Source organism: Ranitomeya imitator, chromosome 2, assembly GCF_032444005.1.
Source record: "Ranitomeya imitator isolate aRanImi1 chromosome 2, aRanImi1.pri, whole genome shotgun sequence".
Taxonomy (NCBI): domain Eukaryota; kingdom Metazoa; phylum Chordata; class Amphibia; order Anura; family Dendrobatidae; genus Ranitomeya; species Ranitomeya imitator.
The window spans coordinates 445,984,974-446,012,109 of NC_091283.1; the positions used below are offsets into that span (position 1 = coordinate 445,984,974).

A 27,136-nucleotide genomic window follows, 5' to 3' on the forward strand; every position below is an offset into this window, starting at 1 on the left:
TGTTGACATTACTGTGTACAGCTCGGCCCCTTTTCGCTAGCCCAAATCACTGCCTCCGGCATGTGTAGCACCAGAACCACCGGCCCCTTGGCCCTCTTAGCGATGTCTACCATCTTCGGGAAGATCTGACGCCATCGGAGCCCTCTGATGCCTCTCCAGTTGACTTCCAGATTCGGGAAGCCAAAGTTGGTTCCACCCGGCCTCAGTTTGGCCCTTTTGCACGCCCAGTATACAAAAGAATGCCCCACTACCCAGACTGTGGGCCTACAGCTGCCGTAAACCTGCCAAGCAGCATGGTGGCGCAGTGGTTAGCACAGCAGCCTTGCAGCGCTGGGGTCCTGGGTTCTAATCCCACCCAGGACAACATCTGCAAAGAGTTTGTATGTTCTCTCCGTGTTTGCGTGGGTTTCCTCCGGGCACTCCGGTTTCCTCCCACATTCCAAAGACATACTGATAGGGATTCTAGATTGTGAGCCCCAACGGGGACAGTGATGATAATATGTGCAAACTGTAAAGCGCTGCGGAATATTTTAGCGCTATATAAAAATAAAGATTATTAAAAATAAAGATTATCTAAAGAAGCCAGCAGTGTTCTGGAAAAGCATTCTTTGGACAGATGAAACTAAGATGAACACCTGTACCAGAATGATGGGAAGAAGAAAGTATGGAGAAGGCTTGGACCACATCCTCTGGTGAAGTCAGTGTGATGGCATTGGCATGGGTGGCTTCCAATGGCGCTCGGTCAGTAGCGTTTATTGATCATGTGACTGAAGACAGAAGCAGTCAGATGAATTGTGAAGTGTACATGGCGAAGACTTTCTGCTCAGATTCAACCAAATGTAGAAAGGTTGATGAAAGGTTCTATGCTGTGAAGCGTCGTCCAAAGACCCAAAACATGATGTGAAAGCAACCCAGGGGTTTAAGGCGAAGAGGTGGAATATTCTGCAATGGCTGAGTAGTCACCAGATCTCAACCCCCATCAAGTAGAATGTCACATGCCTAAGACAAAACTTAATTCGGAAAGACCCACAAGACCCACAAGCAAGCAACAACTGAAGTCAGCCGCAGTAAAGGCAAAGCATCACAAAGGAGGAAACCCAACGTTTGGTGACGTCCATGGCTTCCAGACTTCAGGCTGTTATTGACTGCAAAGTATTCTCTGAAAAGTATTAAAAATTAACATTTTATTTATGGTAAAGTTCATTTTTCCCCATTTACTTTTCAGCCTGAAATATGAGGAGAGGAGGCTCTGTAGAAAAAGGTTTGCAATTCGTAATCATGTCACAGGATATTTGTGTTCTACTCCTTTAATTTAAAGAAATCACGAAGATTCAGTCAATGTCCAAATATTTCTGGACCCAATTTTAAATTTAGATAAATGAGGTAGGCAAGATAGCAGGACTTCTCCATTATCAGTCACAGTAAAAAGAGTCTCTCGCTGTAGGGAATATCACATAGATGTAGCACGTTTTAATTGGGCGACATGCAATTTCCTACCTGCCAAGAAGGGCAGATCACAGGGGTCTCAGCAGCAGGACCCTTAACAATTTAGCTCTTAAAAAATTAAGGACTGGACTGACTATTCATTGTGAAGGCTTTATCATGGCGTCGCTTACGTGGTCTTCAGACTAATCTCTAGCATTGCAGAACTCATTGCTGAAGATAGACCTCCGTTCCAGCCTCCTGTCTTTCCTCTGAAGACCATGTGGGCAATGCCATGAAAAGGCCATCATGGAAAAAACAAAACAAACAAAACTCACACTGGTTCTACTCCCAGGAGTATGGTGTGGTTTATTGTACAGTAGCCGGAGTCTATTCTTCATTCCAGGTGCACTAACAACTCGGGGTTACACTGATTTGGTGGTGAAACCAGTTGTACAGAGATTCCTCCAAAGTGTCCCAACAGCACTTTTTCAACATGACAATGTCAGGCCACATGTCGCTCTCACTACTCTAAGCAGTTTGTGTGGCCTAAAATCACTACCATAGCCTACGGGATCTCCAGACTTGTCTACCATTGACCATCGAGCACATCAGGGATGTCTTTAGTCAGCAACTGCACAGGGAGCTACCAGCAGAGGATCTTGATGATTTACCCAAGTGCTTTTAGCATGGCAGAACATTCCAACCATTAATAACCTCACTGATAACAGCCGAGGCTGCAAGTTCAGGGATTTCTGTATATGGTGTACATCCTCCATACTGAATAAATTGAGGGGTTTTTTTTTTTTAAACGGTTTCCATTTTTTTTCCCCATCATTTGCAGATCAGTAACCTGTCTATCCATCCTGTCATTTCCATAACTCCATTACTTTTAGGAAGATATACATGCAGATTCATATATAAGCATAAGACCCCATGAAGTTCCCAACCTCTAAGCAGTCAGTCATTGTATCACGTAACCCACTGTCATCCTTTGTGACCCTTACCCAGATTTTCCGCTTTGTAGGTGACCTGTGATGGTCGGCAGAATGGCAGAGAGTAATATTCGTAAGGCAACTGAGTCCGGGAGCTGGTCAGCTTCACCGCCTGTAGACAGGAGAGACCACATGTATCACCCACGAGCATCCAATGTTATCATCACTCTTATCACCAGAAATCATCTTACCTTTATATCTACAGGGTCATTTTGTCGAAAATTCATTGGCGCCACGCCTGGAACGTAAAACGCAGCGGTTTCATGAAGAAGGGAGATGCCGAGAAGCAGCCACGCACACCTCACCTGCAAAATGCAACCATAGGAACATGAAGCATACTCGTAGCCCAATACATAGGCTCAGGAGCCCATCAGCTGCTTACTCAACAAATCCAGGACTAGTCCATCATTGCCTCCACACCAACCGAGTACAATTCACTAGTGACAGTTTTCGAGAAGACACGAGGGTAAGATATAATCTGACTGAAAATTGTAATTATCTAATTGTATTGTAGATTCTATTAAGATAAGTCCAGATTGGAGGAAGATAAATGAAGTACAAGGATCACTGCTGGGAAGGCGGATTATAGGATGACGAAGGTCTGATTACACAACGTAATATAAGGCAGGACCTGAAGTACAAGGAAAGGTAATGGGAAGCAGCCCACAGAAGGCTCAGAAATCACTAACCACCAATGTTCTAATCTTATCTGTACCCTAATAACATCTCAAAGCAGCCAAAGTGTCTCATTAAAACTACTTAACTGAAAATGACCATAGTTCTCCTTGCTCCCAACCCTACTCTGATATTTTACTGGTATGCCGAGAATCTGCATTTATATTCCACCACTCCCCAATGGTTAACGCAACCCGTCTGCCATAAATCAGGATAAATACAGTGGTGTGAAAAAGGGTTTGCGTCCTTCTTATTCTTTTGCATGTTTGTCACACTTAAAAGGAGTTTTCCCACAAACAAAGTTAATTTTAATCAATAGATCTTGGAATAATAATAATTTCCACAATTGGATGTGACTAAAAAAAAATGTCCCTGTGCTGAGATAATATATAATTATACATGTGCCCCCGCGGTGTACTGTGTAATGTGTGACCGTACAGGGACATGGTCTGATCATACCTCAGCTCCTGGGCAGGGAGGAAGGAAAAGAGTATACTGACAGGACAGAAGGGGGTCACAACTAATTATTTGTTTGAGGTAAAACATTTTTTTCAAAACAGGAAGTGAAATGTTTTACCTCACAGAAAGAATCAGCTGTGATCCCTCGTAGTAAAGTCTGTATACGGTCTTTTAGTTCCTCTCCTGGCCAGGAGCTGTGGTATGTGCAGACCATGTCCCTGTACGGTCTGACACAGACAATACACAGCAATACCAGATCAACTACAGCACTGAGCATAAAACACTGATCCAGTGACGTAACAACCCCCTAAGAACAAGAATATAACTATTACAATACTACCCCCTATGTACAAGAATATAACTACTATAATACTGCCCCCTAACTACTATAATACTTCCCCCTATATTCAAGAATATAACTACTATAATACTGCCCCTGTGTTCAAGAATATAACTACTATAATACTGCCCCTATGTACAAGAATATAACTACTATAATACTGCCCCTATGTACAAGAATATAACTACTATAATACTGCCCCTATGTACAAGAATATAACTACTATAATACTGCCCCTATGTACAAGAATATAACTACTATAATACTGCCCCCTATGTACAAGAATATAACTACTATAATGCTGCCCCCTATGTACAAGAATATAACTACTATAATACTGCCCCTATGTACAAGAATATAGCATAGCTACTATAATACTGCCCCTATGTACAAGAATATAACTACTATAAGGCCAGAGTTACACTAAACGCATGAAAGGAAAAAAAAAAAAAAAAAACGGTCCGAGTCTCCCTGCAGAGAGTCACACGAATGTCATGCGAGCACAATCTGATTTTTCACAACTAGCATCCGATTTACATCTTTTACATACAGCAATTCCCTTTAATGGTACGAACATCTCTGCTACTCGCTGTTATCTGCCGCCCCTAATCCTGCACCCTTCCCTTTAATGGTACGAACATCTCTGCTACTCGCTGTTATCTGCCGCCCCTAATCCTGCACCCTTCCCTTTAATGGTACGAACATCTCTGCTACTCGCTGTTATCTGCCGCCCCTAATCCTGCACCCTTCCCTTTAATGGTATGAACATCTCTGCTACTCGCTGTTATCTGCCGCCCCTAATCCTGCACCCTTCCCTTTAATGTGCCTGTTGACTGTATGCTAAATGCATTTGTTGCATTGTATTACTTACTGCTGTCCATCCATGCTGGGGTCACAGGAGACATTATTGTGTTCATGGTGTTAGAGCAAATGTTTGCAGCCAGGTCTAGTGCCTTTGATCTTGTATCCTCCCCCGGGGTGTTGACCAATTGCTAATTTATCCCAAATAAGGACCCACAATCCCTCTCACCTGATCCTTTAGTCAGTCCTATAAATTTAGTAGCATCTTAAGGGGTGCACGCGTGTGGGGTCAGGCACGCGCATCTCTGCAGCAAAGCACACAGACGCCGCAGTTATTTCAACGGCAGTTAGTCACGGCAGGAGTCAGGACCCCACTCTATGTTCTGTTTCTTCTGGGTGTGTCTTCCGAGTAAGCACTTCTTATTACTTGAATCTAGCTTTCTATTAACCCATCTTACTTCTTTGCCATGTTTACCTATGCCCCTACATTGTTTGCTCCACTAGTCCTCTCTCTCCTTCGCTATCACAAATCCCAGCACTCCCTAACCTAATAATCATCTCCCCTTCCCTCTTACCTCCCCACCTGTCCTCCTCTGCTGACCTGCTCCTCAACCTCAAATCTGTCCAACAAACACATAAAACAAGTCGGACACTCTTTCTCCCACCTGCTCTCTCTCTCTCCTTCTCCTCACTGCTGGAGACATATCTCCCATCCCTGGACCCCCACATCTCATACCTCCCATTACTACTCCCTCCTATCACTCACTATCCAACATGAACTTCCGCACTCTTTCCAACATAAAACCCGTGCCCCTGACGCCCACCCCCCTGCTCCCTCTCTCTGGAGCACTCTGGAATGCCCGCTCAATCTGCAATAAGCTTCATGTGATTCACAACCTTTTTCTCTCCCGCAATCTTGCCTTCCTTGGCCTCACAGAAACATGGCTAACACCCTCTGACACCGCCTCCCCTGATGCGCTGTGTTACGGAGGCCTCCACTTCACCCACACCCCTCGACCCGGCAACAAACATGGTGGAGGAGTGGGTCTTCTCCTTTCTTCAAACTGCACCTCTAACCCAATCCCACCTCTTCCCTCCCTTATCCTCCCCTCTTTTGAAGTCCATTCTGTCCGCATCTACTCTCCCTCCAACCTCCAAGTGGCCGTCATATACCGACCTCCGGGCCAGGCCACTGCCTTTATTGACCAATTCTCCACCTGGCTTCTTCACTTTCTCTCTGCTGACACTCCCACCATCATCATGGGTGACTTCAACATCCCCATTGATACCCTTCAGTCAACAGCCTCCAAACTTCTGTCCCTTACCTCATCCTTTGGACTTACTCAGTGGTCCTCCGCAGCCACCCACACAGATGGGCATACACTAGACCTGGTATTCACCCGTCTCTGCTCTCTATCTAACTTCACCACCTCCCCTCTCCCTCTATCCGACCACCACCTGCTCACCTTCTCATCCCTGTCCTCCTCACCAATCATCCATATCCAGCAACATGCGCACCCACGCAGAAACCTTGCACACCTAGACACCCACACACTCTCTGACTCCATCCTACCACTGGCATCCATATCCTCACTCCACGACACAGACAGTGCTGCTGCTTTCTACAATGCCACTCTCGCATCAGCTATTGACACGGTTGCCCCTCTCGTCCATGGCAGAGCGCGACGTATCAATAGACAACCTTGGCATAATAACACCACCAAAAAGCTAAGGCAAGTGTCCAGGGTTGCGGAGCGGCCTTGGAAGAGAACACACTCGCAAGGCGACTTCACTGTATTCAAACAAGCAACACTCGCTTTTAAATCTGCACTCACCTCTGCTAAACAGGCCTACTTCACAACCCTCGTATCTTCCCTATCCCACAACCCCAAACAGTTATTCAAAACATTTAACTCCCTCCTCCGCCCCCCACTGCCCCCTCCAACCTCCCTCATCTCTGCTGAGGACTTTGCCACACACTTTAAAAATAAGATCGACCAGACAAGGCAAGACTTTATTGTTCAACCACCACAACCCCTTTGTATACCAGACCAATGCCCAAACCCCATAACCTCCCTATCCAACATCACTGAAGGGGGACTTAATTGTCTCCTCTCCAAATCCCACCTCACCACCTGTGCGCTCGACCCCATCCCATCCCACCTCCTCCCCAACCTCACCACCACACTTATCCCATCCCTAACCCACCTCTTCAACCTATCACTAACTTCTGGCACCTTCCCCTCTGCGTTCAAACATGCCACAATCACGCCTATCCTTAAAAAGCCAACCCTCGATCCAACTGCTATGTCCAGCTATCGCCCAATATCGCTGCTCCCATTTGCTTCCAAACTCCTGGAGCAGCACGTCCATGCTGAACTCTCCTCCCACCTCTCATCTAACTTGTTGTACGACAATCTACAATCTGGTTTCCGCCCCCATCACTCAACTGAGACTGCCCTGACCAAAATCACTAACGACCTACTTACCGCCAAAGCTACTGGACAATACTCTGTACTCCTCCTTCTAGACCTATCCTCTGCTTTCGACACAGTTGACCACTGCCTCCTACTACAGATCCTCTCCTCCTTTGGCATCAAAGACCTCGCCCTATCCTGGATCGCCTCGTACCTTTCCAACCGCACATTCAGCGTTTCCCACTCCCATACTACCTCCTCATCCCACCCTCTCTCTGTTGGAGTCCCCCAAGGCTCTGTTCTAGGACCCCTACTCTTCTCAATCTATACACTTGGCTTGGGACAACTCATGAAGTCCCATGGATTCCAGTACCACCTCTATGCTGACGACACTCAGATCTACCTCTCTGGCCCAGACGTCACCGCTCTGCTGTCCAGAATCCCAGAGTGCCTATCAGCCATATCCTCCTTCTTCTCCTCTCGCTTCCTCAAACTCAATGTGGACAAATCTGAACTCATCATCTTTCCTCCATCCCACAAATCTTCCTTACTTAACCTATCTATCGCAGTCAATGACATCATGCTTTCCCCTGTACCCGAAGTCCGCTGCCTCGGAGTAACCTTCGACTCTGCCCTGTCCTTCAAACCACACGTCCAAGCTCTTTCCACCTCCTGTCGCCTCCAGCTCAAAAATATCTCCAGGATCCGTCCTTTCCTCAACCCCCAATCTACTAAAATGCTTGTGCACGCCCTCATCATTTCCCGCCTTGACTACTGCAACATCCTTTTCTGTGGCCTCCCTGCTAACACCCTTGCACCTCTCCAGTCCATCCTTAACTCTGCTGCCCGACTAATCCATCTCTCTCCTCGCTACTCCTCCGCTTCCCCCCTCTGCAAATCTCTTCACTGGCTCCCATTCCCTCAGCGTATCCAGTTCAAATTGCTAATACTGACCTACAAAGCCATCCACAACCTGTCTCCTCCATATATCTCTGAACTAATCTCTCGATATCTTCCCTCACGTGACCTCCGGTCCTCCCAAGACCTCCTTCTCTCCTCCACACTTATTCGCTCCTCATCCAATCGCCTCCAAGACTTCTCCCGAATATCCCCCATCCTCTGGAACTCTCTGCCCCAACACGTCCGACTATCAACCACAGTCGGATCCTTCAGACGGAACCTGAAAACTCATCTCTTCAGGAAAGCCTACAGCCCGCACTGACACCGCTGCTGCCTCATCACCAACGAAGCTACCGCCTCACCAACACCGGAGCTACCGCCTCACCAACACCGGAGCTCCTGCAACCCTCAACCTACTGTCTCCTTCCCCATAATCCTGTAGAATGTAAGCCCGCAAGGGCAGGGTCCTCGCCCCTCTGTATCAGTCCGTCATTGTTAGTTTGTTTACTGTATGTGATATTTGTAACTTGTATGTAACCCCTTCTCATGTACAGCACCATGGAATCAATGGTGCTATATAAATAAATAATAATAATAATAATAATAATTTACACATCATTTCCAAAGGAAATATTCTTTGATAGATAGAAAAGAAAAAAAAACGAACAATTCAGAAGCCACGTAGTGTAAAATCCCTGCAGGAGCCGACAGGATATAAGAGATCGTAGATAGAATAAAAGCCGACAATTCATCTACCGCATACAGTAAAATCACAGTGACAGAATAGAATATACACATAGAATACATAGATCTATAGATGTCAGTGACACACATATATGTGTATATACACTGCTCAAAAAATAAAGGGAATACAAATCCCACAACCTAGATATCACTGAATGAAACATTCCAGTTGTAAATCTTTATTCATTACATAGTGGAATGTGTTGAGAACAATAAAACCTAAAAATTATCAACGTAAATCATAACTAATATCCCACAGAGGTCTGGAGTTGGAATAATGCACAAATCAAAGTGGAAAATGAAGTTACAGGCTGATCCAACTTCAGTGGAAATGCCCCAAGACAAGGAAAGGATGCTCAGTAGTGTGTGTGGCCTCCACGTGCCTGTATGACCTCCTTACAATGTCTGGGCATGTTGCATGATGAGGCGGCGGATGGTCTCCTGAGGTATCTCCTCCCAGACCTGGACTAAAGCATCCGCCAACTCCTGGACAGTCTGTGCTGCAACGTGACGTTGGTGGATGGTGCGAGACATGATGTCCCAGATGTCTTCAATCGGATTCAGGTCTGGGGAACAGTCGGGCCAGTCCATAGCTTCAATGCCTTCATCTTGCAGGAACTGCAGACACACTCCAGCCACATGAGATCTGGCATTATCCTGCATGAGGAGGAACCCAGGGCCAACCGCACCAGCATATGGTCTCACAAGGGGTCTGAGGATTTCCTCTCTGTACCTAATGGCAGTCAGGCTACCTCTGGCGAGCACTTGGAGGGCTGTGCGGCCCTCCAAAGAAATGCCACCCCACCATTACTGCCAAACCGGTCATGCTGAAGGATGTTGCAGGCAGCAGATCGCTCTCCATGGCGTCTCCAGACTCTGTCACATGTGCTCAGTGTGAACCTGCTTTCATCTGTGAAGAGCACAGGGCGCCAGTGGCGAATTTGCCAATCCTGGCGTTCTGTGGCAGATGCCAATCATCCTGCACAGTGTTGGGCTGTGAGTAGTGATGAGCGAATATACTCGTTACTCGAGATTTCCCGAGCATGCTTGGGTACCTCTGAGTATTTTTAGTGCTCGGAGATTTAGCTTTCCTCACCTCAGCTGAATGATTTACATCTGTTAGCCAGCTTGATTACATGTGGGGATTCCCTAGCAACAAGGCAACCTCCACATGTACTTATGCTGGCTATCAGATGTAAATCATTCAGCTGCGGCGATGAAAACAATCTCCGAGCAGTAAAAAAAAAAAATAAAAAATACTCAGAGGACACCCAAGCGTGCTCGAGAAATTTCAAGTAACGAGTATATTAGCTCATCACTATCTGTGAGCACAACCCCCATCTGTGGATATCAGGCACTCTGACCATCCTCATGGAGTCGGTTTCTAACTGTTTGTGCAGACACGCACATTTGTGACCTGCTGGAGGTCATTTTGCAGGGCTCTGGCAGTGCTCCTCCTGTCCCTCCTTGCACAAAGGCTGAGGTAGCAGTCCTGCTGCTGGGTTGTTGCCCTCCTACGGCCCCCTCCACATCTCCTGGTGTACTGGCCTGTCTCCTGGTAGTGCCTCCAGCCTCTGGACACTGCGCTGACAGACACAGCAAACTTTCTTGCCACAGCTCGTATTTACGTGCCATCCTGGATGAGCTGCACTACATGAGCCACTTGTGTGGGTTGTAGAGTCAGTCTCATGCTACCACGAGTGTGAAACAACCAACATTCAAAACTGACCAAAACATCAGCCAGAAAGCATTGGTACCGAGATGTGGTCTGTGGTCCACACCTGCAGAACCACTCCTTTATTGAGGGTGTCTTGATAATTGCCGATAATTTCCACCTGTTGTCTATTCCATTTGCACAACAGCATGTGAAATTGATTGTCAAACAGTGTTTCTTCCTAAGTGGACAGTTTGATTTCACAGAAGTTTGATTTACTCGGAGTTATATTCTGTTTAAGTGTTCCCTTTATGTTTTTGAGCAGTGTACATTACATAGATACATAGAAGAAAAGCCGGTAATTCATATGCTGAGTACAGTAAAATCACAGAGTGACAAAATAGAATAGATATATACACATAGTATACATAGATGTCAGTGACACACACATATGTAGAGTCATGGCCAAAAGTATTGACACCCCTGCAATTCTGTGAGATAATACTCATTTTCTTCTTGAAAATGATTGCAAACACAGAATATTTGGTATTATTATCTTCATTTAATTTGTCTTAAATGAAAAAACACAAAAGAGAATGAAGCAAAAGGCAAAACATTGATCATTTCACACAAAACTCCAAAAATGGGTCAGACAAAAGTATTGGCGCCCTCAGCCTAATACTTGGTTGCACAACCTTTAGCCAAAATAACTGCGACCAACTGCTTCCGGTAACCATCAATGAGTTTCTTACAATACTCTGCCAAAGAAGAATGGTCTAAAATTCCAGCAAACTGCTCCAGGTCCCTGATATTTGAAGGGTGCCTTCTCCAAACTGCCATTTTTAGATCTCTCCACAGGTGTTCTATGGGATTCAGGTCTGGACTCATTGCTGGCCACCTTAGAAGTCTCCAGTGCTTTCTCTCAAACCATTTTCTAGTGCTTTTTGAAGTGTGTTTTGGGTCATTGTCCTGCTGGAAGACCCATGACCTCTGAGGGAGACCCAGCTTTCTCACACTGGGCCCTACATTATGCTGCAAAATTTGTTGGTAGTCTTCAGACTTCATAATGCCATGCACACGGTCAAGCAGTCCAGTGCCAGAGGCAGCAAAGCAACCCCAAAACATCAGGGAACCTCCATAATGTTTTACTGTAGGGACCGTGTTCTTTTCTTTGAATGCCTCTTTTTTTCTCCTGTAAACTCTATGTTGATGCCTTTGCCCAAAAAGCTCTACTTTTGTCTCTTCTGACCAGAGAACATTCTTCCAAAACGTTTTAGGCTTTTTCAGGTAAGTTTTGGCAAACTCCAGCCTGGCTTTTTTATGTCTCGGGGTAAGAAGTGGGGTCTTCCTGGGTCTCCTACCATACAGTCCTTTTCATTCAGACGCCGACGGATAGTACGGGATGACACTGTTGTACCCTCGGACAGCAGGGCAGCTTGAACTTGTTTGGATGTTAGTCGAGGTTCTTTATCCAACATCCGCACAATCTTGCGTTGAAATCTCTTGTCAATTTTTCTTTTCCGTCCACATCTAGGGAGGTTAGCCACAGTGCCATGGGCTTTAAACTTCTTGATGGCACTGCGCACGGTAGATACAGGAACATTCAGGTCTTTGGAGATGGACTTGTAGCCTTGAGATTGCTCATGCTTCCTCACAATTTGGTTTCTCAAGTCCTCAGACAGTTCTTTGGTCTTCTTTCTTTTTTCCATGCTCAATGTGGTACGCACAAGGACACAGGACAGAGGTTGAGTCAACTTTAATCCATGTCAACTGGCTGCAAGTGTGAATTAGTTATTGCCAACACCTGTTAGGTGCCACAGGTAAGTTACAGGTGCTGTTAATTACACAAATTAGAGAAGAATCACATGATTTTTTGAACAGTGCTAATACTTTTGTCCACCCCTTTTTTATGTTCGGTGTGGAATTACATCCAATTTGGCTTTAGGACAATTCTTTTTGTTTTTTCATTTAAGACAAATTAAATGAAGATAATAATACCAAATAATTTGTGTTTGCAATCATTTTCAGGAAGAAAATGAGTATTATCTGACAGAATTGCAGGAGTGTCAATACTTTTGGCCACGACTGTTTATATATTACATAGATGGAAGAAAAGACGACAATTCAGTAGTCGCATATTGCAAAATCACTCTAGCAGCTGACAGGATAGAAGAGATGGATTACAGACAGTGAATACAAATAGAATAGGTAGATATATAGATGACTGTGACAAATACAATTAGTACAGTGTGTGCAGCTTACTGTATATGTATTTAATTAATAAAAGATTATTTTTCTGAACAAAATGGTGTGGGCTCCGGCATAATTTTCTTAGCCAGCAGAGGGAAAGCCGACGGCTGGGGGCCGATGTTTATATCCTGAGAAGGGGGTAATACCCATTGAACTTCCCAAGCTATAAATATCAGCTCACAGTGGTATACTTAGCCTTTAACCAGCAAAGGCTATGCAGAAAGCTGTTGGCTGATATTAATAGCCTAGGAAGGGGCCATGAATACTGCCCCCCCCAGGCTAAAAACATCAGCTCTCAGCCACCCCAGAAAAGGGTATAAGATGAGCCAATTCTGGCACTTCCCCTCACTCTTCCCACTTGCCCTGTAGCAATGGCAAGTGGGGTGATAGTTGGGGGGGGTTGATTTCACCTTTGTATTGTCAGGTGGCATCAAGCCCAGAGGTTAGTAATGGAGAGGCGTCAATAATAGTGAAATTGTGTGAAAACACAGACAACCAGAATAAAGTCCCTTAATTGAAAGAATGATATAGATATCTTTAATAAATCTTAATTAAGCCATACTTACGACCTAGCCCATTCCCTCGATGCCCTCGTCATCTGCAAAAGAGTTAAAAATAAATAGCCGGATTACTTACCGGTAATGCTCTTAATGAGTCCACGACAGCACCCACTGGAGAGATAGGCATCCGCCCCAAGGAACAGGAAACCTACAGAAAAATAAAAGGGGGAGTCCGCCTCTCCTCCTCAGTTTAATTTTCAGAGTACCAGGAGGACCGCCAGTATTAGGCAAATATTTATAATATATTTTTAAACTTATTTACTCTATAAAAGGAAGTGATTCAATTTGGAATGTATTATTTATCTAGGGAGGGATGTGACTGGGTGCTGTCGTGGACTCATTAAAAGAGCATTACCGGTAAGTTATCCGGCTATTTACCCTTTGCCACCACAGCACCCACTGGAGAGATTTCCAGAGACCAACACCTGGGGGGGTAGGGGGACCACCGTGCTAAGGATAGTCCTGCCAAATTGTAGGTCAGAAGTTGATGAAAGATCAAGCCTGTAGTGATTATAGAAAGTAGAAGGAGACAACCAAGTTGCCGCCTTACATATGTCCTCAATTGGAACGTTTCCCCTTTCGGCCCAGGAAGAAGTCATGGCTCTGGTGGAGTGTGCTTTAATGCCCTCTGGAGGTTCCTTATTTTCACGTAGTAGGCCAACCGGATAGCGTCTCTTATCCACCGGGATAATGTGGCTCTTGTGACTCCATACCCCTTCTTTTTTCCCTGGAAGGATAAGAAGAGAGCCCTACACTGCCTCCAACTACTAGTTCTTTCAATATATTGTTAAACTACTCTGACGTCTAGAGTGTGAAACTTTTGCTCTTCAGGAGTGGAGGGATCTTAATGAAAGTGGGAAGATGTATCTCTTGTGACCTGTGGAATTTTCCTGCTACCTTAGGGAGGTATAAGGGGTCTGGTTTTAAAATTAGTCTGTCCTGAAATGTTAGAAGGAAAGGTGGATCTATTGATAGGGCCTGAATGTCGCTGACTCTTCTAGCCGATGTTAGTGCTACTAAGAATGCCGTTTTTAACTATAGGTGTTTTAGAGACGCTATATCTATAGGCTCAAACGGAGGTTCTGTTAGAGAGTCTAGGACTAGGTTTAGATCCCAAGGAGATACTTTAGGGATGTGGACAGGAGTAACTCGTTCACAGGCCGTGATGAAACGGGACACCCATTTATTCCCTGCAACATTATGGCCATAGAGGGCGCCTAGAGCGGATACTTAGACCTTTAGCGTATTAACAGAAAGACCTAACTCCCTTTTTGTAGGAATTCTAAGATCGGTCTTATTGGAATTTCTGAGGGGTTGGAACTTGTATGGAACTGAAGACATTTTTTCCATATTTTGGTATAAATCCTTGTAGTAGATGGTTTCCTGCTAAGCAGGAGTGTATCAATTAGACATTTTGAAAAACCTCTAGAATTTAATATCTGCCTTTCAAATTCCAGGCCGTCAAGTGGAGGTTGTCCACTTGGGGGTGGAAGAAAGGTCCCTGAGAGAGTAGGTCTGGGATTGAGGGAAGGACCCATGGATCTGTCACTGACATTGATTGCAGGCACGAGAACCATGGTCTCTTGGGCCAAAACGGTGGTATTAGAACTATTCTGGCCTGTTCCTCTCTGATTTTCCATATAATTTGTGGAAGTAGAATTATTGGAGGGAAAGCATATGCCAGATTGAATCCCAGGGTATTTGAAGAGCATCTAGAATGTCCGGGTGATCTGCACGGGACCGAGATGCAAATTTCTGTACTTGTCTGTTTTGTTGCAAACAGGTCTATCTGGGGCCGGCCCCATAGTAATGTTATTTTGTGAAAAATGCGAGGATTAAGGCACCATTCTCCTTGATGTAGAGTGTGTCGACTAAGGAAGTACAGCCGTTGATTGCTCTCTCCTTTGATGTGGATGGCAGAGAGGGACAACAGATGCTTTTCGGCCAGGATCAAGATGTTCTCTGCGGAAGACATCAGAGCGTCTGACCGAGTACCCCCTTGTTTGTTTAAGTAAGCCACTGTCATAGTGTTGTCTGAACAGACTGTGACATGATTTCCTCGAAGCTGTGGAAGAAATTGACGTAATGCATAGTTTATCGCATTTAGCCCTTTTAAATTAGATGGAGTATAGGATCTCTTCTTCATTCCATATTCCCTGTCAGAAACTATCTCCCATATGTGTGCCCCACCAATAGGGACTAGCATCAGTAGTCAAAGTGTGGGATGGTGTTATCAACCAAGGGACGCCTCCTGCTTACTATCTAACCACCATAATAAGGACGCTAGGACCTCTTGTGATAAGGTTATTTTTGATTCAAGGTGGCCAAGGAGTTTTTTCTGTTCCCGAAGATTTTGGTGTTGCAATGTTTGGGTATGAGGTTGTGCCCACTGGACGGCTGGAGTACAGGATGAAAGGGATCCTAATAAGGACATTCCTTTCCTCAGGGACATTCGGGGTTTGTGAATGGCAGCAGTTACTTTTTCCTGAATTAAAGATATTTTTACCTGAGGGAGTAGACATCTTTGTTTTGTAGAATCTAGATGGAACCCTAGAAATGTCTGGAGGGAAAGTGGGATAAGTCTGGATTTTTCGGAGTTCATGATCCAGCCCAGGTCCTGTAAAGATGAGACAGTGTCAGCTAAGCGTTTAGCACACTGAAGGGACGAATTTCCGACAACTAAAAAGTCATCCAAATAGGGGATGATTAAAGTGTCCTTTTGACGAAGGTAGGCCATCACCTCTAACATTACTTTGGTGAAGATCCTTGGTGCCGTGGAGAGACCAAAGGGCATGGCCGTGTATTGGAAATGATGAATCTCCCCTTCAAGTTTTACTGCGACTCTGAAGTATCTTTGATATCTCTTATGGATAGGGAGATGATAGTAAGCATCTTTCAAGTCAATGCCGCCCATTTTACAGTTTGGATAAAGGAGCTTAATGGTGGATCTAATGGATTCCATTTTAAATTTATAATTTTTAATAAGTGTATTGAGTTTTCTAAGATTTATAATTGTTCTGAACGAACCATCGGGCTTAGAGATTAGAAATAATGGAGAGTAGAACCCACTACGCTCTTGTCCCTTTGGTACTTTTACTAGGACATTTTTATCTATGAGACTTTGAATCTCAAGTTCAAGGGCCCTTTGTTGTAACGGTGAGCTAAGGGTTGTTATAATGAAAGAGTCGTGGGGAATATGGAGGAATTCTATCTTAATTCCTTCTCTAATAATATTTAGAATCCACGAATTTGATGTTATCTTTTGCCATTGAGGCGGGAATAGTTTTAACCCACCACCCACTGGGGTGACCGGTGTTTTAATATTTATTGTCTCTACGGAAGTACCCCTTTGTTTTTCTTCCTTTGTAGCCCACCGCGATGGTCTTTCATTTTGTCTTCTTTTACCAAATGGTCTTCTTCTGAAAGTCTTCCTATAAAAATAAATTGAGTGGCCAGGGAAGGCTTTTTTCCTTTCTTTTGCTTTTTTAAGGATGTCATCCACGGCTTTTCCGAAAAGAAACTCAACCTCACATGGGATAGCACAGATCTTTGTCTTTGACTGCGTATCTCCCTTCCAACTCTTCATCCATAGGGCTCGTCGGGCATTATTTACCAGCCCTGCTGATTTTGCTGCAAGACAGAGTGTCAGCTGATGCGTCAGCCATGAAGGCTACAGCCCCTCTAATTAATGGTATAGCCTCCCGCAATATTTGTCTAGAGACTCTTTGTTCTACCTGCTGGCAATAGCTGGTTTAAATATGCCTGTGGAAGCTTCCCATGTTTTTTTTAATGGCGATTCTGCTTTCCGGTCTAAAGGATCAGAAAGTAGGCCTGCATCTTCTACTGGTAAGGTGGATTGTTTTGAAGTGGAGGCGACTGCTGCGTCCACTTTTGGAATCTTAGTCCATGACATAAGCTCATCATCGCTAAATGGGTATTTCCTTTTGGAGGCTGATGGGAGAAAACCCCTCTGATCTTGTTTTTCCCATTCTCTCTTTATCAATGCTTTAACGGCAGGGATAACCGGAAACGCTCTCCTTTTTCTCTCCGCTAACCCTGCAAACATGATATCTTGCGTTGTTTGGTCATCCTTTGTATCTTCACAACCTATTGTATTTCTGATTGATTTTACTAGGTTGTCAACCCAATCAAGGGGAAAACAAGACCGACCTTCAATATCAGACAATCCTGAAGATGAGGATGATGCATGTGAAGAGTCTGAGTAGATTACGCCATCATCATCGGACTCAGAGCTAGACTATTTTTCCTCTACTAGTTTTTTTAGGTGGTGCGCATGCTTGGGTGATGGCCTGCAACTCTTCCCTGATTATGGCCCGTATATCCGTAACGGACATGGATGGTCCCTGCATGGTTTCACTAATGCATTGCTTGCAGAGTTTTTTTAGGATAGGAGTCTGGGAGGGGTTGATCACACAACGCACACTGTTTATGTTTGGATTTCTGTTTCTTTTTGGCCTGGGGGAAAATGTTGTGGAAAAAGAGTGTCAGCTTAATAGGTAGAGGGTTTTTACACTCACCCAGTGAAGCTGTATGGTACCGGATCAGGTGGCCGAAGCGATGTTCTGGACCTTGAATCCGCAGCATCACTTTTACGGCTGACATCTGAGGACCTCCTGCTGGCTGAATCACCCGCTGGGTCCACAGTCTTGCCTGGGGATGACATGTTGCATCACCTGTGCGCCCGCAACCATCCCCCTTTTAAGCAGAATATCCGGTGTTTTTTTTTTTCTTTCCCTCAGCGGTATACTGCGCATGCGTGAAACCGCACTTTCCCCCACCGTTGTGCTGTGTGCCCCGGAAGTGCTAAGATCACTTCCGGGTGGCAATGGAGCTCTTTTCTGGTCTGCGTATGCGCGGCCGCGTCTTAACTCGGCCTGCGCTATGGAGCAGCATTCCCGGCTGCTGCTGCATCTGGCGATCGTGCGGCGGACCCCCGGACCTTTATATATTGTCCGGCGTCCCGAAGCTCTTCATACCCCGCACCTTTACCGCAGTAATTGTCAGTGAGACCAGGTGGCTTCTTCCGGATCCAGCTCTCACTGTGCTGGTCAGACGAGGGGGGAGCCGTCTAACGGAATCTCCCCCGACGCTGCATCTGGACTGCATCCCCTGCCGTTCCCGCAGAGACCGCACAGGCGGATGCCCCTGGCCCAGGTATGGTCTTCTGCGAATTCGGAGAATCCAGAGATCCTGTCCCCTGGGAACAGAAAACCTAAACTGAGGAGGAGAGGCGGACCGCCCCTTTTATTCTTCAGTAGGTTTCCTGTTCCTTGGGGCGGATCCCTATCTCTCCAGTGGGTGCGGTCGTGGCGAAGGGTAAAAAACAACAATATTCCTCACCTTTCCGCAGAGATGCCGCTAATCTATTTATCCCATGACGGGTCCAGCTCTGCTACATCTAGATGTTTGCATGATGCAACCATACAGCCCATTATCCAGCAGAGACACTGAGCAGCGTGTGCTCAGTGTCTCCCTGTGAACTCCTATTCCCTGCCTGAGAGCACCGCGAATGTGAGAACGTTCTCCTGCTCACTGTGCCATCAGAGAGGTCCTGCGAGTTCACAGCAAATGAACTCTATGTAACGTCAGCATGAGTGCAGTGGGAAATTTTCCCATGGCCCCAACTATCACCCCACTTGCCACCGCTACAGGGTAAGTGGGGAGAGCGAGACTAAGTGTCAGAATTAGCACATCTTAGAGATGAGCCTTTTCTGGAGCGGATGAGAGATGTTTTTAGCCTGGGTGGGGGGCCAGTATCCTTGGCCCCCTTCCTAGGCTATTATTATCAGCCCACAGCTCTCTGCATAGCCTTTGCTGGTTATCAATTATAGGGGAACCCCATGTCATTTTTTTTTTAGGGTTTTAGGGACCCCCATTTTAATAGCCAGTAAAGGCTAAGTATACAGCTATGAGCTGATATTAATAGCCTGGGAAACTCCATGGGTATTACCCCCTTCCCAAGCTATACCCATCTGCCCCCAGCCATCATCTTTCTCTCTGCTGGTTAAGAAAATTAAGTGGAAGCCCACACCATTTTTTTTCAGAAAATAATCTTTTATTAATTAAATACATCTACAGTAAGCTGCACACACTGTACTAATTGTATAGGTCATTGACATCTATATATTAACCCTGTGTGACCAACTTTTTTACTATTGAGACTGCCTATGCGGCATCAATAGTAAAAAAAAATGTAATGTTAAAAATAATAAAAAAACAAAAAACCTGCTATTCTCACCCTCCGTAGTCCACCGAGCCGCACGCGCCTGCCGCCATCTTCCGTTCCTGGCGATGCATTGCAAAATTAACCAGCGAAACCGCTAAGTCATCTGGGTAATTTCGCAATGCATCCTGGGAACGGAAGATGTCCAAAGACATACTGATAGGGAATTTAGATTGTGAGCCCCAACGGGGATAGCGATGATAATGTGTGCAAACTGTAAAGCACTGCAGAATATGTTAGCGCTATATAAAAATAAAGATTATTATTATTATATATTTTACTAGATGGTGGCCCGATTCTAACGCATCGGGTATTCTAGAATATGTATTTATGTATGTATATAGCAGCCACATAGTATATAGCACAGGCCACGTAGTATATAGGAGCCATGTAGTATATAGCAGACAAATACTACATGGCCTGTGCTGTATACTATGTGGCTGCTATATACATACATATTGTAGAATACCCGATGCGTTAATACAGGCCACGCAATATATAACAGTGGCCACGCAGTATATAACACAGCCACGTACTATATAACACAGCCCACGCAGTATATAGCAGCCACGCAGTATATAACACAGGCGACATAGTATATAACACTGCCCACGCAGTATATAGCAGCCACGTAGTATATAACACTGCCCACACAGTATATAACAGTGGCCACGTAATATATAGCACAGCCCACGCAGTATATAGCACAGCCCACGGAGTATATCACACAGCCCACATAGTATATAACACTGCCTATGTAGTATATAGCAGCCACCCAGTATTTAACACAGCCCACGTAGTATACAGCAGTGTGGGCACCATATCCCTGTTAAAAAAAATAATAAAAATAAAAAATAGTTATATACTCACCCCTGGGATCCAGCGAAGCTCCGGCGATACACGCGCGGCTGCCGCCATCTTCCGTTCCCAGGATGCATTGCGAAATTACCCAGATGACTTAGCGGTCTTGCGAAACCACCAAGTCTTCTGGGTAATTTCGCAATGCATCGCCGGGAACGAAAGATGGCGGCAGGCGCGTGCGGCTCGGTGGACTACGGAGCGTGAGAATAGCAGGTTTTTTTGTTTTTTTATTATTTTTAACATTACATTTTTTACTATTGTGCCGCATAGGCAGCATCAATAGTAAAAAAGTTGGTCACCCAGGGTTAATAGCAGCGGTTACAGAGTGCGCTCCCACGGCATAAAGCGGTCCGTTACCGCCGGCATTAACCCTGTGTGAGCGGTGAATGGAGGGGAGTAAGCGGGCACTGGGCACTGACTGCGGGGAGTAAGGAGCGGCCATTTTCTTCCGGACTGTGCCCGTCGCTGATTGGTCGTGGCTGTTTTGCCGCGACCAATCAGCAACTTGGATTTCCATGACAGACAGAGGCGGCGACCAATGAATATCCGTGACAGAAAGAAGGACGAAGTGACCCTTAAACAATTATATAGTAGATGTGTATTTATTTACTGTACCTAATCCATCTATTCTATCCTGTCGGCTCCTGCTGTGGTTTTACACTAAGTAGCTGCTGAATTGCCATCTGTTCTTCTATGTAATATACATACATATGTGTGTGTCACTGACATCTATATATCTATGTATTCTACGTGTATACATCTATTCTATTCGAACCTGTCACGCTGTGGTTATACTGTAGTCGGCAGATGAATTGCCGGCTTTTCAAAGGACATCGGTGTGTACAAATGAGACAGCATCCACTAGGTCCATGTGGCGTCCAAGTTTTTCTCGCACCCATAGGCTTGCATTGGCGAGTCTCAGGCGATATACACATACAATGGCAGCATACTACTATTTTACATACACGAGAGAAAAAAAAAAAAACAGCTGATGTGAGCTGCCCCATAGATTAACACTGGGCCGAGTGCTAGGAGAGGTTTTCTCACATAGCACTCAACTGTGTACAAGAATATAACTACTATAATACTGCTCTCTATGCACAAGAATATAACTATTATATTACTGCCCTATGTTTGTACAAGAATATAGCTACTATATTACTGCCTCCTATGTACAAGAATATAACTACTATAATACTGCTCCTATGTACAAGAATATAACTAATATAATACTGCTCCTATGTACAAGAATATAACTACTATAATACTGCCCCTATGTACAAGAATATAACTACTATAATACTGCCTCCTATGTACAAGAATATAACTACTATAATACTGCCTCCTATGTACAAGAATATAACTACTATAATACTGCCTATGTACAAGAATATAACTACTATAATACTGCTTCCTATGTACAAGAATATAACTACTATAATACTGCCCCTATGTACAAGAATATAATTACTATAATACTGCCTCCTATGTACAAGAATATAAATACTATAATACTGCCTCCTACGTACAAGAATATAACTACTATAATACTGCTTCCTATGTACAAGAATATAACTACTATAATAATGCCTCTATGTACAAGAATATAACTACTATAATACTGCTCCTATGTACAAGACTATAACTACTATAATACTGCCTCCTATGTACAAGAATATAACTACTATAATACTGCCTATGTACAAGAATATAACTACTATAATACTGCTTCCTATGTACAAGAATATAACTACTATAATACTGCTTCCTATGTACAAGAATATAACTACTGTAATACTGCTCCGATGTACAAGAATATAACTACTATAATACTGCCCCTATGTACAAGAATATAATTACTATAATACTGCCTTCTACGTACAAGAATATAACTACTATAATACTGCCTCTTACGTACAAGAATATAACTACTACAATACTTCCCCTATGTACAAGAATATAACTACTATAATACTGCCTCTATGTACAATAATATAACTACTATAATACTGCTCCTATGTACAAGAATATAACTACTATAATACTGACCCCTATGTACAAGAATATAACTACTATAATACTGCCTCTATGTACAAGAATATAACTACTATAATACTGCCCCTATGTACAAGAATATAACTATTATAATACTTCCCCTATGTACAAGAATATAACTACTATAATACTGCTCCTATGTACAAGAATACCACCGTATAACTCTTAACAGCATTTTGCTTACAGACTTTTGTTTTAAAGACAAAATATGATTATAGGAGTTGTAACAAAGTATATATGCAATATGGAGAGAAATATTGGAATCCCTTACTAAACAGTATAGGGAACCTGTGATATCGAAAAAAATGCCATTTACCTACAGATAGAGGGCTAATCTGCAGGTAAAAAGCATTACAATACAGTCCAGCCCCCTTACTGAAAGTGTATGTACCGGGAGAAAATAAACATTTCCCCTGGGAGCTGCCATTTTTTAATGATATGGGCAGACACAGAGCTTCTACAATCATGGCTCATTACATAGGAGGCGGTGGCTCCGATACTGTGTCCACTCCTTCTACACAGACGCTCTTCAGAGGTGGCTGCCATTCACAATACTGGGGTGTGCTCACATCCGCAGCTCACAGTATAGGAAGCGCTGAATGTAGCAGCTTCATGCAAGCTTCTATGACTAAAAGTTGGCTGCCCCCGGGAGGATACAAGTTCATTTCTCCCAGTAGCTGCACTTTAAGTAAGGTGACCAGGGTGAGTTGTATCACTATTTACCTGCAGATTACCCCTATATCTGTAGGTGGAAAGTGTTTTCCAAGGTGACAGGTTCCCTGTATAATAGTATGGAAGGAAGGTCTCTCCTATACAATAATGTGAGTGGGGGTCTCTCCTATATAATAGTATGGCTGGAAGGTCTCTCCTATTCAATAATGTGGGTGGGGGTCTCTCCTATATAACAGTATGGAAGGAAGGTCTCTCCTATACAATAATGTGAGTGGGGGTCTCTCCTATATAATAGTATGGCTGGAAGGTCTCTCCTATACAATAATGTGGGTGGGGGTCTCTCCTATATAACAGTATGGCTGGAAGGTCTCTCCTATACAATAATGTGGGTGGGGGTCTCTCCTATATAATAGTATGGCTGGAAGGTCTCTCCTATACAATAATGTGGGTGGGGGTCTCTCCTATATAATAGTATGGCTGGAAGGTCTCTCCTATACAATAATGTGGGTGGGGGTCTCTCCTATATAATAGTATGGCTGGAAGGTCTCTCCTATACAATAATGTGGGTGGGGGTCTCTCCTATATAATAGTATGGCTGGAAGGTCTCTCCTATACAATAATGTGGGTGGGGGTCTCTCCTATATAATAGTATGGCTGGAAGGTCTCTCCTATACAATAATGTGGGTGGGGGTCTCTCCTATATAATAGTATGGCTGGAAGGTCTCTCCTATACAATAATGTGGGTGGGGGTCTCTCCTATATAATAGTATGGCTGGAATATATCTCCTATACAATAATGTGGGTGGGGGTCTCTCCTATATAATAGTATGGCTGGAAGGTCTCTCCTATACAATAATGAGGGTGGGGGTCTCTCCTATATAATAGTATGGCTGGAAGGTCTCTCCTATACAATAATGTGGGTGGGGGTCTCTCCTATATAACAGTATGGAAGGAAGGTCTCTCCTATACAATAATGTGGGTGGGGGTCTCTCCTATATAATAGTATGGCTGGAAGGTCTCTCCTATACAATAATGAGGGTGGGGGTCTCTCCTATATAATAGTATGGCTGGAAGGTCTCTCCTATACAAAAATGTGGGTGGGGGTCTCTCCTATATAACAGTATGGAAGGAAGGTGTCTCCTATACAATAATGTGGGTGGGGGTCTCTCCTATATAACAGTATAGAAGGAAGGTGTCTCCTATACAATAATGTGGGTGGGGGTCTCTCCTATATAATAGTATGGCTGGAAGGTCTCTCCTATACAATAATGTGGGTGGGGGTCTCTCCTATATAACAGTATGGAAGGAAGGTCTCTCCTATACAATAATGTGAGTGGGGGTCTCCTATATAATAGTATGGCTGGAATGTATCTCCTATACCATAATGTGGGGGGGTCTCTCTTATATAATAGTATGGCTGGAATGTATCTCCTATACCATAATGTGGGGGGGTCTCTCTTATATAATAGAATGGCTGGAATGTATCTCCTATACCATAATGTGGGGAGGGGGTCTCTCTTATATAATAGTATGGCTGGAATGTATCTCCTATACCATAATGTGGGGGGGTCTCTCTTATATAATAGAATGGCTGGAATGTATCTCCTATACCATAATGTGGGGGGTCTCTCTCATATAATAGTATGGCTGGAATGTATCTCCTATACAATGATGTGGGGGGTCTCTCTTATATAATAGAATGGCTGGAATGTATCTCCTATACCATAATGTGGGGGGGGTCTCTCTTATATAATAGAATGGCTGGAATATATCTCCTATACAATGATGTGGGGGGGTCTCTCTTATATAATAGAATGGCTGGAATGTATCTCCTATACAATAATGTGGGGGGGTCTCTCTTATATAATAAAATGGCTGGAATGTATCTCCTATACAATGATGTGGGGGGGTCTCTCTTATATAATAGAATGGCTGGAATCTGCCAAGAATCTGCCAAGAATCAAACCAAGAATCTGCAAAGACCCTAGTCCATGCCCTCATCATCTCCCGCCTTGACTACTGTAACCTCCTGCTCTGTGGCCTCCCCTCTAACACTCTTGCACCCCTCCAATCTATTCTAAACTCTGCTGCCCGACTAATCCACCTGTCCCCCCCGCTATTCCCCGGCCTCTCCCCTCTGTCAATCCCTGCACTGGCTCCCCATCACCCAGAGACTCCAGTACAAAACCCTAACCATGACGTACAAAGCCATCCACAACCTGTGTCCTCCATACATCTGTGACCTCGTCTCCCGGTACTTTCCTGCACGCAACCTCCGATCCTCACAAGATCTCCTTCTCTACTCCCCTATTATCTCCTCTTCGCACAATCGTATACAAGATTTCTCTAGTGCATCCCCCCTACTCTGGAATTCTCTACCACAACACATCAGACTCTCGCCTACCATCGAAACCTTCAAAAAGAACCTGAAGACCTACCTCTTCCGACAAGCCTACAACCTGCAGTAACCACCGATTGACCAAACCGCTGCATGACCAGCTGTATCCTCACCTACTGTATCCTCACCCATCCCTGTGAGCCTTCGCCGGCAGGGTCCTCTCTCCTCCTGTACCAGTTATGACTTGTATTGTTTAAGATTATTGTACTTGTTTTATTATGTATACCCCCCTCACATGTAAAGCGCCATGGAATAAATGGCGCTATAATAATAAATAATAATAATAATGTATCTCCTATACCATAATGTGGGGGGTCTCTCTTATATAATAGAATGGCTGGAATGTATCTCCTATACCATAATGTGGGGGGTCTCTCTTATATAATAGTATGGCTGGAATGTATCTCCTATACCATAATGTGGGGGGTCTCTCATATAATAGTATGGCTGATATGTATCTCCTATACAATAATGTGGGGGGGTCTCTCATATAATAGCATGGCTGGAATGTATCTCCTATACAATAATGTGGGGGGTCTCATAATAGTATGGCTGGAATGTATCTCCTATACCATTATGTGGGGGGTCTCATATAATAGTATGGCTGGAATGTATCTCCTATACCATAATGTGGGGGGTCTCATATAATAGTATGGCTGGAATGTATCTCCTATACCATAATGTGGGGGGTCTCATATAATAGTATGGCTGGAATGTATCTCCTGTACAATAATGTGGGGGGGGGGGTCTTATATAATAGTATGGCTGGAATGTATCTCCTATACCATAATGTGGGGGTCTCTCTCATATAATAGTATGGCTGGAATGTATCTCCTATGCAATAACGTGGGGGGTCTCTCTTATATAATAGTATGGCTGGAATATATCTCCTATACAATAATGTGGGGGTCTCTCCCACGTAGTGCTTTGGTGAGATACACCCACATAATGCCATTATATAAGATGGGGGGCAGGAGGTCCCCACTTCCGGGACACAGGCCCCTCAGCTTTATTTCCGGTTCCGCTTTCTCCTCCATCCTCTCCTCCGGCCGCGGTGTCGCCTCTTCAGCCCCCTTGCTCCCCGTCCGTTTATCTCTCCTTCCCCCCGAACCCCAAATCTGACGGAGACACCGACTCCAACACTTACCGCAACGGCCGCCATCTTGGATCCACGTGTCCCTGGTGACGTAAACGGAAGTGACCAGTCCCTTGACTACCGTAGTTTATTGCCATGGGAACCGGAGTCCTCTGGAATTGCGCCTTAAATGTGTAAATTGATGAGAGGCTCCGCATCGTGCACAGACGTCTCCTGGTGTTCACATGCTGGAGCTGTCCATCGCCCCCTGACCCGAGACCCCGGCGTCACATGACCCCCTGTCACCGACCCCATGTAACTACTCCTGGCAGGAGCTCATTCCGTTCAGTACATGCGCCCTCTGCTCCAGTCTGATGGATAATATTCAGGCGCTGGCACCAGGGCGGTACATAGAAATCATGGGGCCCCCACACCCCAAAAATAACCTTAATATTTGGCGGGGTGACAGAAGACCATATATCAAAACGATGCAGTCCATACAAAGTCATTATCCTCCTATTGAAGCCCTAGACTCCACTTTCATGTATAAAGTATGATGTCAGCTATAGTGTCCCCCGAAACACAGTATGATACCCCCACAGTGAATTCTTCCA

General features: G+C 44.5%; 1 protein-coding gene across 2 annotated transcripts in view; it reads right to left on the minus strand.

The window, feature by feature from the left end:
- TM9SF4 (transmembrane 9 superfamily member 4) overlaps positions 1 to 26,791 on the minus strand; it is a 38,086-nt gene extending 11,295 nt beyond the window's left edge. The window contains exons 1-3 of one of the 2 annotated variants that reach the window (XM_069750986.1): positions 26,595 to 26,791; positions 2,609 to 2,722; positions 2,430 to 2,529 (exon numbers count right to left, since the gene is read on the minus strand). In XM_069750986.1, coding sequence (XP_069607087.1) covers positions 2,430 to 2,529; positions 2,609 to 2,722; positions 26,595 to 26,609 — 229 coding nt within the window. In that variant the 5' untranslated portion in view covers positions 26,610 to 26,791. Of the gene's footprint in view, positions 1 to 2,429; positions 2,530 to 2,608; positions 2,723 to 2,799; positions 2,821 to 26,594 lie in introns of those variants that run through there. The other variant, XM_069750987.1, reaches the window with a different exon arrangement.
- Between the last annotated feature and the right edge of the window lie 345 nt (positions 26,792 to 27,136).